Source organism: Elaeis guineensis, chromosome 11, assembly GCF_000442705.2.
Source record: "Elaeis guineensis isolate ETL-2024a chromosome 11, EG11, whole genome shotgun sequence".
NCBI lineage: Eukaryota > Viridiplantae > Streptophyta > Magnoliopsida > Arecales > Arecaceae > Elaeis > Elaeis guineensis.
Genome location: NC_026003.2, coordinates 120,611,773 through 120,623,373, shown reverse-complemented (window position 1 = coordinate 120,623,373; position 11,601 = coordinate 120,611,773). Strand labels below are relative to the sequence as shown.

Here is an 11,601-nt window from a genome sequence, read left to right as displayed (position 1 = left end):
ATTATTCATGATATCATAAATATTTATAAAAAATCATATTAGATATTAAAAAATTATATATATTATTTAAGATATCATGTATATTCATAAAAAGTCATATATATTGTTTAGGATGCCGTATATATTCATAAAAAATTATATATATAGTTTAGGATATCATATATATTTATAAAAAATCATACAAAATATAAGAAAATAATAATATTATTTTTTTATTTTATAAAAAAATATTTTTATTATTAAAAATTTAAAAAAAAATAAATAATATTAAATATCTGTTTCATCGTTAAATACATTACCTGTTTTAAAATAATTGGACTGCGTGTTTCACGCCAATTATATTGCACCAAATATAAGTGGTGCACAGAGGCTTTCTCGTTACTTATTTCAGACGGACATTGATGAACTGATGCTGACCGTACCGCTAAGCGGTGGCCAGCCCATTAGTCTCCGCGGGCTCTACTCGATTTTGGGGGTCTCCGGGGACGGCGGAATGGCTTGGAGAACCCTGTCCGTAGCACTCCATGTTGACTAGTTGGAACCACTTGGGAGCTGGGGGGGCGACTGGATCGTCGCGACCCGGAGGTGACCCCCAGTCGACCTCAGTCGGACGTAGCTCTCCCACCACTCCAGCCGTAATGGCCAGTGAGCGGAATGGCGGATTCCGCCTTCCCTTCCCTTCCCTTCCCTTCCAAGGATGTTAATAAAAGAAATATCAGTTAAAAGATATACGCGTTTGACCTGTTGCATTTCCTCCTCCCCTCCCATCTATCCCATCCAACCTTCCCACGAGGAACCACAGATTAAGAAATATCTCACCGTATCCGGCAGAGAAGAAGGGTAGGACTAAGGCCCTCGACATAGTCCCATATCTGCGCATCAGTTGGAGGAAAAAAAAGAAGGTAAAGAGCAACAAGTGGGGGTGGGGAATTAGGACGGCGGAGTTGGAGACGTGATGATGGGAGACGGGGTGAAGCAGATCCTGGCGAAACCGATCAAGCTGGCGGATCAGGTGACCAAGCTGGCGGGCGATGCGCCCACGTCCCGGCAGGAGTGCCTGGAGCTCAAGGCCAAGACCGAGAGGCTAGCGGCCCTCCTCCGGCAGGCCGCGCGGGCGGAGCTCTACGAGCGGCCCGCTTACCGCATCATGCTGGACACCGAGCTGGTCCTGAAGAAGGCGCTGGTCCTGGCGTCCAAGTGCCGAGACCACGGCCTGAAGCGCCTCGTCTTCACCATCATTCCCGCCACCGCCTTCGCCAAGATGGCCACCCAGCTCGACAACTCCATCGCCGACGTCTCGTGGCTCCTCCGCGTCTCCGCCACAGCGGCCGACGACGACCAGCTCCACGGGCTGCCCCCTATTGCCCAGAACGAGCCGATCCTCTTCCTCATCTGGGGCCACATCGCCACCCTCTACACGGGCTCTCTCGCTGCCCGCTCCGACTCGGCCGCCGCCCTCGCCTCCCTGGCCCACGACAACCTCCACTACGCCAAGCTGATCATCAAGGAGGACGGCGTGGGGCACCTCCTCCGCCTCGTCAGGGAGGGCCGGGCCGACGGCCAGGAGAACGCCGCCCGCGCCCTCGGCCTCCTCGGCCGCGACCCGGAGGGCGTCGACCGCATGCTCCACGCCGGCGTCTGCTCCGTCCTCACCAAGCTCCTCAAGGACGGGGGGCCAATGAGAGCCCAGGCGGCCGCCGCCTGGGCCGTCGCCGAGCTCGCCGCCAATTACCCCGCTTGCCAGGACCTCTTCGCCCAGAACAACGCCATCTGCCTTCTTGTCGGCCACCTCGCCTTCGAGACCGTTCAGGAGCACAGCAGGTACTCCATCATCCCCTCCTCCAAGGACACGTCAATCCACTCCGTCGTCCTCGCCACCACCACGAACAACCAACTTGCCAATTCCTACACCACCATACCGGATCCAGACAACAGCAGCGGCGGCAGCCAATTCCGGAAGCCCAATGCGCAGTCCCAGATCCATTCTGTGATTCAATCCGCCATAGCCTCCGCCAAATCCTCCAAACACGCCGCCGCAACTGCGAACGGCGCCGTCCCTTCCTGGAAGCCCCACTTATCCTCCGGATTCGGGACCAAGGGGAGGGAGGCGGAGGACCCGGCCACCAAGGCAGAGATGAAGGCCGTGGCGGCGAAGGCGCTGTGGCAGTTGGCCAAGAACAACCCGGCCATCTGCAAGAGCATTACCGAGTCCCGCGCCCTCCTCTGCTTCGCCGTCCTCCTCGAGAAGGGCTCCGACAACGTGCGCTACCACTCTGCTAGGGCCCTTATGGAGATCGCCCGCGTCGCCGAGCACAACACTGACCTCCGCCACTCCGCCTTCAAGCCCACCTCGCCGGCCGCCAAGGCGGTCGTCGACCAGCTCCTCCGGATCGCCGACACGGGCATCTTCGACGAGCTTCTGATTCCCAGCATCACGGCTGTCGGGTGCCTGTCGAGGACCTTCCGGGCGAAGGAGACGAGGATCATCGGGCCGCTGGTGCGGCTGCTGGACGAGAGGGAAGCCATCGTGTCGAGGGAGGCGGTGATTGCCCTGACCAAGTTCGCGTGCAAGGAGAATTTCCTTCGCGTCGAGCATTCCAAGGCCATCATCGAAGCCGGAGGGGCCAAGCACCTCGTCCAGCTGGTGTATTTTGGGGATCTGGTCCAGACCGAGGCGTTGATCCTCTTGTGTTACATCACCCTCAACGTACCGGAGAGTGAGGAACTCGCACAGGCAGGCGTCCCTGCGGTGCTCGCCTGGGCTTCGAAGCAGAGGCACATGGTGCAGGACCCGAGGGTGGATTCCTTGTTGCCGGAGGCCAAAGGTAGGATGGAGGCGTTGATCCTCTTGTGTTACATCGCCCTCAACGTACCGGAGAATGAGGAACTCGCACAGTCAGGGGTCCCTGCGGTGCTCGCCTGGGCTTCGAAGCAGGGGCACATGGTGCAGGACCAGAGGGTGGATTCCTTGTTGCCGGAGGCCAAAGGTAGGATGGAGCTCTATCAGTCACGAGGACATACCTGATCGACATCGATCCAGGGCGAGATTTCTTCTTTTCAAGCCAATGGTTGCAGAGCGTAAATACCTCGAACTGTTCCGTCCAAGTTCATGTTATGATTCCGAACGGTCATGTACACCTCTACTGTGATTTGTGCGGGTACCGCAGGGATGACCGGTTGATGCTTGTTCTGGTAAGACGGATGGATAAAGTGGATTTGTGTGCTTTAAGTGTTCTGTCATCGGCTAATATATATTTTTTATATTTTTTGGATTGTTTTTTAGTTGTTTTGAATGGTAAATGGTTTTGATTATCAGTAATGGCGTTGAGAGTCAGCATAAGCCTCCCCTTTGAATTATTTTTCTGAGTTTTATATATTAATTCATGAATTTTTCTTGCTTATATATTAATTTTTATTTTTATATTTATATAAAAATTTCTGTAATGTTTGCTGTTTGTACAAATCAATCCTTCCACTATTTTTTGCTGATTGAATACAGGTTAAGATTAATTGGGATTATAGAAAACAAAAATATCCATATTTCAAGATCTTATAAGAACTGATACTTTGTATATTTTCTCGCTCACTCTGTCCTCTTGTCACGTGAGACCTGGCTGTTTGGGATCAATAAGCGAGAGATATGGGTTAAGAGATTGATTAAGCTGAAGAACTAGAAACAAATATTGTTAAGAAATAGTAGAATATTTCATTCTCACTAGTTAATGTAAGCATGGATGGCCAGTGAGTTACAAGATTTCAGATTTTATAATATAAATATGGAAAATGCAGGAACTAATAGGTAAATACAAAATATTTCCTGAGCTAACTTCTTTAACTAGTCTTTAACCAAACTTTATTTTTAGTTTTATTTAACTTATTTATATTTACTCATTTATTGATAGTTTGTCCATATGGCTGTGTGCATTTCCAAACAAATCAGCCAACTCGTTTTGGTAGGCCATTTCAAAGGATTGCATAAGGAATCCGGCAATCGTTCTTGCATCTAACCATCTGACTCAATCCAGACCCATGCAGCATACATCCTTCCTTCCTACCCTATTAAATCAGTAATTTAAATCTTCTTATTTTATTTTTTTTATCTTTTTGGCACAACAAGGACCGAAGCGCAAGATTAAATGGGAGCCAGCAGCATTTACTGATGCTGTGACGCCGAATTGAGGGGTTTTAATTGTTAGGAACTGCTTTGGACATGAGTTTCTCCATGCTTGAGATTTTGTAGGCTGTAACGCGAATTTGGAGATCTGCAAAGGTACAATTTGTTGTCGGAATCTTGACTTTCCAATGGGATTTTCTCGTGTGGTCAATGCTTTTAATTGGCCGTTGGACATCTTTGAAATTGTATTGGGCCAATTATATTGTTGGGGAATGCCGATCGATCCCACTCACACCGATTCATCATCGGACCTACATGACCGACGTCCGACTTTACTGACTGACCGACCGACGGCTGCCGTTACCGACCGATCGACGGCTGCCGACCGACCGAGGATACGTCGGTCAGACGGACCTTTTCCTCTCTCCCAACCGGCTGTACTATGAGGTCCGATGCCCGACTCCTGCAACGTGTCCGACTGACTGTCGGAGGGGGCCCAAATTTTCATCCGACGCCCCTCAACTGGCCGCCGACCTATGGTCGGTCGGCTCCTCCAGACGCCGTACGACTGCCAGAGACTGTCAGTCCTGACAACAGCATGTGGCACTGCCGCCTAGGGGTATTATCCCAACTAAGGCATGGGTCAACCCTAGCGATTTGACAGCCCCACGGCGATTTGACGCCTTTACGGTGACTCTGACAGTCTTCAGTGAGTTAACAATTCTTCGATTGTCCGCGCCATTAATGATGGCGCCATACCATGCTCCACTATATATATCGGGGAAGGCAACAGTGCTAGAGGTCCCTTCGAAACTTTTGGGCTTGCTCCCTCTCTCTCTCTCCCTCTCTCATTGAGCTCCTTGTTTTCTTTTCACTGTTGCCTAGTCTCCTCTCTGACTTGACCGTCAGAGGGTCCCCGCCGGAGCCGCCTCCGGTCAGTGCGGACTTTCTTTTACAGGCGCTCGTTTCCGACGACCAGGCGACGAGGGGATTGGCCGCAACAGATTGGCGCGCCAGGTAGGGGTCTCGCAGTGACAAGGTGGTGCTTCCTTGACAGCACCAGGGATTGTAACCCCCACGGGATCCAAGATGATAAAGACAAGAGCTCAGCGATCGAGGGTCACTGGATCGACGAGGTGCTCTTCCCGTCGGGAAGAGGCCTCTCCTCCACCCTCCATGACGGAACCTAGCTCTCCGCACCCCGCGGTGACCACAGAGGCGCAGATCGCAGCGATCGTGCGGCAGATGACCATGCTGACGGACGCGGTCAAAAGCCTTCAGCAACAGCCGGTCCGGCTGCCGCCTTCACCAGTCGGGCAACCGACGGCATGTTCGATGCCCTTTAGGAGCATCCGTCGACGCCCGCATCAGTCTCCATCGCCCCCGCAGGGGCACCTGCCACAGCGCTCCTACCGAGGGGAGGAGGGGCGGCCGTGGTGCGACACCCATCGGTCTCGACGGTCTTCTCCCTCCCAGCTGGAACGAGCAAGGAAGGAGAAGCGACCGCGAACGCCGTCCGCCTCTCTCTCAGACTCTTCCGGAGACTCCACTCCGGGGGTCTCCCAGCACCGACGGATCGACGACTACGAACGCAGGTTCGAGAAAATCGACCGTCGGCTTGCCCAGCTGCAGGTAGACGGACAGAAGTCTTCAAACGACATCGACTTCCAGACCGCCCAACCTCTCTCCCGACTCATCATCGATGAACCGATCCCCAGTCGGTTCAAGATGCCGCACGTAGAGCCTTACGACGGCTCCACCGACCCAATCGACCACCTGGAGAGCTACAGAGCTCTCATGACGATTCAAGGGGCAACCGACGCTCTCCTTTGCATCGGCTTCCCCGCCACGCTCCGCAAAGCTGCCAGGGCCTGGTACTCCGATCTTCGATCAGGAAGTATCCACTCCTTCGGACAGCTCGAGCACTCTTTCGTGGCCCACTTCAGCACCAGCCGAAAGCCGCCGCGAACATCGGACAGCCTTTTCTCCCTCAAATAAGGAGAAAACGAGACGCTCCGACACTTCGTGACGTAATTCAACGCAGTCACGCTTGAGGTCCAGGACCTCAACGAAGACATGGCCATCTCGACCATGAAACGGGGGCTAAGGACATCCCGATTCACTTACTCCCTGGACAAGATCCTCCCCCAGACGTATGCCGAACTATTAGAGCGCGTGTACAAGTACATGTGTGCGGATGAAGGAGCCTCCGACCGGTGCTTGACCGAGTTCAAGGGCCCGAAGGAGAAGCGAAGAAAGGGTCGGGACCCCGCCGAACCTAGCAGGCCCCCGATCGATGGTCAGGTCTCACCCCCACGGTGGAACCAGAGGTCGCCCCGACGGCAAACTCCAAGGCTGACACGCCCCAGGTATGACTCCTACACTCCTCTCTCTGCTCCTCGTGCGCAGATTTTGATGGAGATCGAAGGGGAAGAGTACCTGCGATGGCCTCCACCTCTGAAGGCGAAAGGCCTCGACCGATGGAAGTACTGCCGATTCCATCGGAGCCACGGCCACATTACCGAGCAATGCATCCAGCTTAAGGATGAGATCGAAGCTCTCATCCGTCGGGGATATCTCGATAAATTCTGGAGGAACCCGCCGACTCAACCAATTGCCAACCGACGACCCCAGCCGACTGAAGAAGTGACGACTAACCAGCCTACAGTCGGGGTCATCAATATGATTTTCAAATGGCCGGGCCCGGGGATGACTGCTGGAGGGGAGCCGACGAAGAAGCTGCGCCCGGACGACGTAATTACTTTTACGGAAGAAGATGTTCGGGGCATCCAAACTCCCCACGATGATGCTGTTGTTGTCTCGGCAATAATAGCGAATTATGATGTAAAAAGAATCTTTGTAGATAATGAAAGTTCAACGAATATTTTGTTTTACTCGACCTTCTCCCGGATGCGACTATCGACCGACCGACTCAACAGAGTCTCTACGCCCTTGATAGGCTTCGCTGGGGATGCTGTCACGATGGAAGGAGAAGTGACTCTGCCCGTGACGGTTGGTACCAAACCACGATAAAGCACCGTCTACTTGACTTTTGCGGTCGTCCAAGTGTCTTCGGCCTACAATGCCATACTTGGAAGACCTGGACTAAACGCCCTAAAGGTGATCGTCTCGACATACCATCTCCTGGTTCGGTTTTCGATCAAAAATGGAGTCGGGGAGATGCGCGGAGACCAACAGCTCGCTCGTCGATGCTTCCAGATCTCCGCTCAAAATGACTAGTTGAAGGGCTCCCTAACGATCAACAAGCTAGACCAACGGGAGGAGGAAGAACGGGGTTCATCGGTCGAACAGCTCGTTCCCATCTCGATAGCAGAGAATCCCGACCGAAAGGTATGGGTCGGGTCTCAACTACCCGATCCAGAACGACGACGGTTGGCGGGGCTGCTGAACGCTAATGCCGACATATTTGCTTGGTCGGTAGCAGATATGTCGGGCATCCCCCCGGAAACAATAACGCACCGACTCAACATCGACCCGACGATGAGGCCAGTGAGGCAGAAGAAAAGGTCTTTTGCTCTTGAAAGACAGAAGGCCATCGACGAAAAAGTGGACAAGCTACTCGAGGCAGGCTTCATCAAAGAAATCACATATCCCGATTGGCTCGTCAATGTTGTCATGGTAAAGAAAGCCAACGGAAAGTGGAGGATTTGCATCGACTACACCGACTTGAATCGGATCTGCCCGAAGGACTGCTTTCCACTTCCGAAGATCGACCAGCTGGTAGATGCGACGTCCGATTATCGACTGCTCAGCTTCATGGATGCCTTCGTCGGGTACAACCAGATCCGAATGGCGCCCGAAGACGAAGAGCACACTGCCTTCGTGACCCCCAAGGGCCTCTATTGCTACAGAGTGATGCCCTTCGAATTGAAGAACGCAAGAGCCACCTACCAATGACTTGTCAACAAGGTCTTCAAAGATCAAATCGGGCGCAATATGGAAGTATATGTGGACGACATGCTGGTAAAGAGTACGCAGACTGTAGATCATGTCCGGAATCTCGAAGAAACCTTTCGCACTCTGCGACGACACCGAATGAAGCTGAATCCGACTAAGTACGCTTTTGGAGTGACCTCAGGAAAGTTCCTCGGGTTCCTTGTTTTCCAGTGCGGAATCGAGGCTAACCTTGAGAAAATAAAGGCAATCATCGACATGCGCCACTCGAACACCAAGAAGGAGGTCCAGCAGCTGAATGAAAAAATCATTGCTCTCAACCGATTCATCTCTCGATCGGCCGAAAGATGCCCCCCGTTCTTCAAGACCCTGAGGCAGGTGAAGGGCTTTTCTTGGTCGGATGAGTGCCGACGGGCCTTCGAAGATCTGAAGAGGTACCTGGCTTCTCCGCCGTTGCTTGTGAAGTCAGAAGTCGGAGAGACACTGTATCTCTATTTGGCCACTTTCCTCGAGGTGGTTAGTTCGGTGCTCATCCGAGAAAATGAGAACCGAACCCATCAACCTATCTACTATACCAGCAAAGTGCTCCGTGGTGCTGAAGCTCGATATTCGGAGACAGAAAAGATGATTTTCGCCCTGACCGTCTCTGCACAACGACTCCGCCCATAATTCCAGGCGCATGCCAATGTGGTCCTCACCAACCAGCCCCTGAGGGCGATATTGCGCCGACCTGACACATCGGGACGACTGACGAAGTGGGCGATGAAGCTCAGCGAGTTCGACATACAGTACCGACCGCGACCTGCCTTAAAGGCCCAGGTCCTGGCCGACTTCATCGCAGAATGCCCGACGGCCGACCAAGGGTCGGAAGGCGAGAACCCCGGAGGAGCTGCGAACTCCGAGCCTGACCCGGTGTCCACCTGGGTACTGCACATCGACGGAGCTTCAAACGCTCAGGGGAGCGGGGCCGGGTTCCTGCTCACCAGTTCGGAGGGGGTAGTCACTGAGTATGCCCTCCGATTCGACTTCAAAGCCTCCAATAACCAAGTCGAGTATGAAGTGCTCCTCGCCGGCTTGAGGATGGCAAGGGAACTTGGGATCGACAGCCGTCGGATATTCTTCGATTCTCAGCTAATCGTGGGGCAGGTCAAAGGCAAATTCGAGGTGCGAGACCCGGCAATGACAAAATATCTCCAGAAAGTGAAGGATCTTGTGATGCGCCTCGGATATTTCGAGATCTCCCATATCCCCAGATCAGAGAACGTCCGGGCCGACGCACTCTCCAGGCTGGCGACTTCAGCTTTCAACTCTTTGGGCCGGACGTTCGTGGAGAATCTCAAGCAGCCGAGCATCGACAAGGTCGAGGAGGTGCTACAATCTCCTCGTTCCCGACGATCAGGCGATGAGGAGATTGGCCGCAATATATATAATATTCTATAATCGATGCTTTCTCTTGGTCGTCGTCTTCTTTCTATATTCCTCTTTTAACTTGTGTTGCTAAAAGACTGACCAGTTCTTGTTGACTTCTGTTGAATTGTCGTAACAGATTTCCTTTATTGGAGTGGTTTGCGTAATTTTATACTATAATCACATTTGGAAGGTTCAAAGAAGCCTACCTAAACCTCGACTGGATCATCGGGAACTATAAGACTTAGTATATCTTAATTCATGAACTGAGATCATTATCAAGGAAGACCTCATTCTTCAAGCTATTAAACATATTTTTTACTCCTCTTCTATGTCACGTTTTTGCAGATAAATTTTTGTTGCACTTGTTTTCAAAAAATCTAGTCCTAAATTTGCTTCTGACATTAGATCAATTAGCCTTTGTAATACTTCCTATAAAACTGCTGCAAAAATCTTGACAAATCAACTTCAGTCTATTCTCATTCTTTTTTTCTCCTTCTACTCAAATAATTTTTATCTTTGGACATCAAATCACTCAAACTATTCTTGTCACTCAGAAGATTATGTATTCTCTTCGTTATGCTCTTGAAACTAAAGAATCATCCATTCTGATTTTCATTTCAAATCTCAATTCTCTGTAACTAAACACTCCTACAAATCTTATAGGTATTAAGTTGAATATTATTATTATTATTAAAATAATAATAATAATAACTTCCTGAAAACTGAAAAAGAACCAGGTCATGCCCATACATGATACCAAAACGATTGATCCTTCTGCAAGAAAGCACGTAGCTTCAAGTCAATAAAAACTGAAGACGTTTGAAAAGTCACCATCAGCCCGTCAACTGTAACCAAGTGGAGAAGAATAGTAAAATGGATCTGGATCAACGGAGAAAACGATCCGGCTCCGGGTCAATTCGGCACGTGTACACTGTCATCGCTAATACGGAAAGCACCGCTGAGTTGCTGAAGGACTCTCACTCTGATTAATGAGGCCTAAATAAAAGAATAGCACTTGCCTTCTCAAGACCTTCTGGCTGGATTTTCCTGCCGACGCACGTGTACGTCCCGTCTGCGGAAGTCCGTGGAATCCTGTATTAGTCGCCTGTCGTCGCTTTGGAGGAGTGCCCGATGACCCTGGCAGGACTGCAAGAGAGCCGGTGGAAAATCCATCAAGAGGAACCAGAATCTTGATAACCTTGAGCGCTGGGCTCGAGGGAGCGCATGAAGAATAAAAAATTTACTTATAAAAAAAAATAAAAAATTTAAATTGATTTATCTGAGGCACTGGATTGGCTCGTTGACTTTAAAAAATAGGTATCGAAAAAAAAAAAAAAAAAAAAAATATATATATATATATATATATATATGATTGATGCAAAAATCTATCTGCGTCGGAGAAATTAGAGTCGAGGAAGTCGCGGTTGCTCCGGCAAGACCCTCCGACGCTCAAGTCAATTCTCTGCCTCAACAAGAATGGAGTGCTCGAACAAAAATTTTAGTAGAGTTTTGGGATAGAAAATAGAGCTTAGAGAATAACGTATCTGGGATTCCCTTTTATAGGCAGAGGGAGCAACAGACTGATAGCGATGTTTGTAACCGTCTGGCAGTGGGCTGCCCATGGTCAGGAGGAGTTTGTTGCAAAGAGTAGTAGAGTGGAATCGTGGCTATCACTGGAACATGCCACATGGAGTCTGTCGCGGGGAGTGGAGCGGCGTCCGTTGTCGCGACTTGCCAGAGGATGGAGGAATCGCGCGGTATCCGTCGCAGGAAGTGGAGCAGGATCGTGGCCATTATTGTGGTCTGCCAGGGAGTGATGGAGCCGCGCGGAATCCGTCGCAGGAAGTGGAGCAGAGTCGTGGCCATTACTGCGGCCCGCCAGGGAGTGATGGAGCCGCGCGAAATCCATCGCAGGAAGTGGAGCAGAGTTGTGGCCGCTGCTGTGGCCTGCTAGAGGGTCCAGGCCTGTCGACCGTCAGGCCTGTCGGCCGAAGTCCGATTGGAGTACGATCTCCGTAGAAATGCTGTGGCCTGCTAGAGGGTCCAGGCCTGTCGGCCGAAGTCCAGTTGGAGTACGATCTCCGTAGAAGCCCAGACGGGGATCATTTGTCGAGGAGTCTCGGCCAGGGCTGGTCTACCACGGACATCCGAATGGAATTCGT

General features: G+C 51.2%; 1 protein-coding gene across 1 annotated transcript; it reads left to right on the top strand.

Annotated features, from left to right (window-relative positions):
* Positions 1-454: 454 nt before the first annotated feature.
* LOC140852475 (uncharacterized) lies at positions 455-3,319 on the top strand. The gene has a single exon (XM_073245657.1). The coding sequence runs from the start codon at positions 956-958 to the stop codon at positions 3,023-3,025; it is 2,070 nt and encodes a 689-aa protein (XP_073101758.1). The 5' UTR covers positions 455-955; the 3' UTR covers positions 3,026-3,319.
* The last annotated feature ends 8,282 nt before the right edge of the window (positions 3,320-11,601 follow it).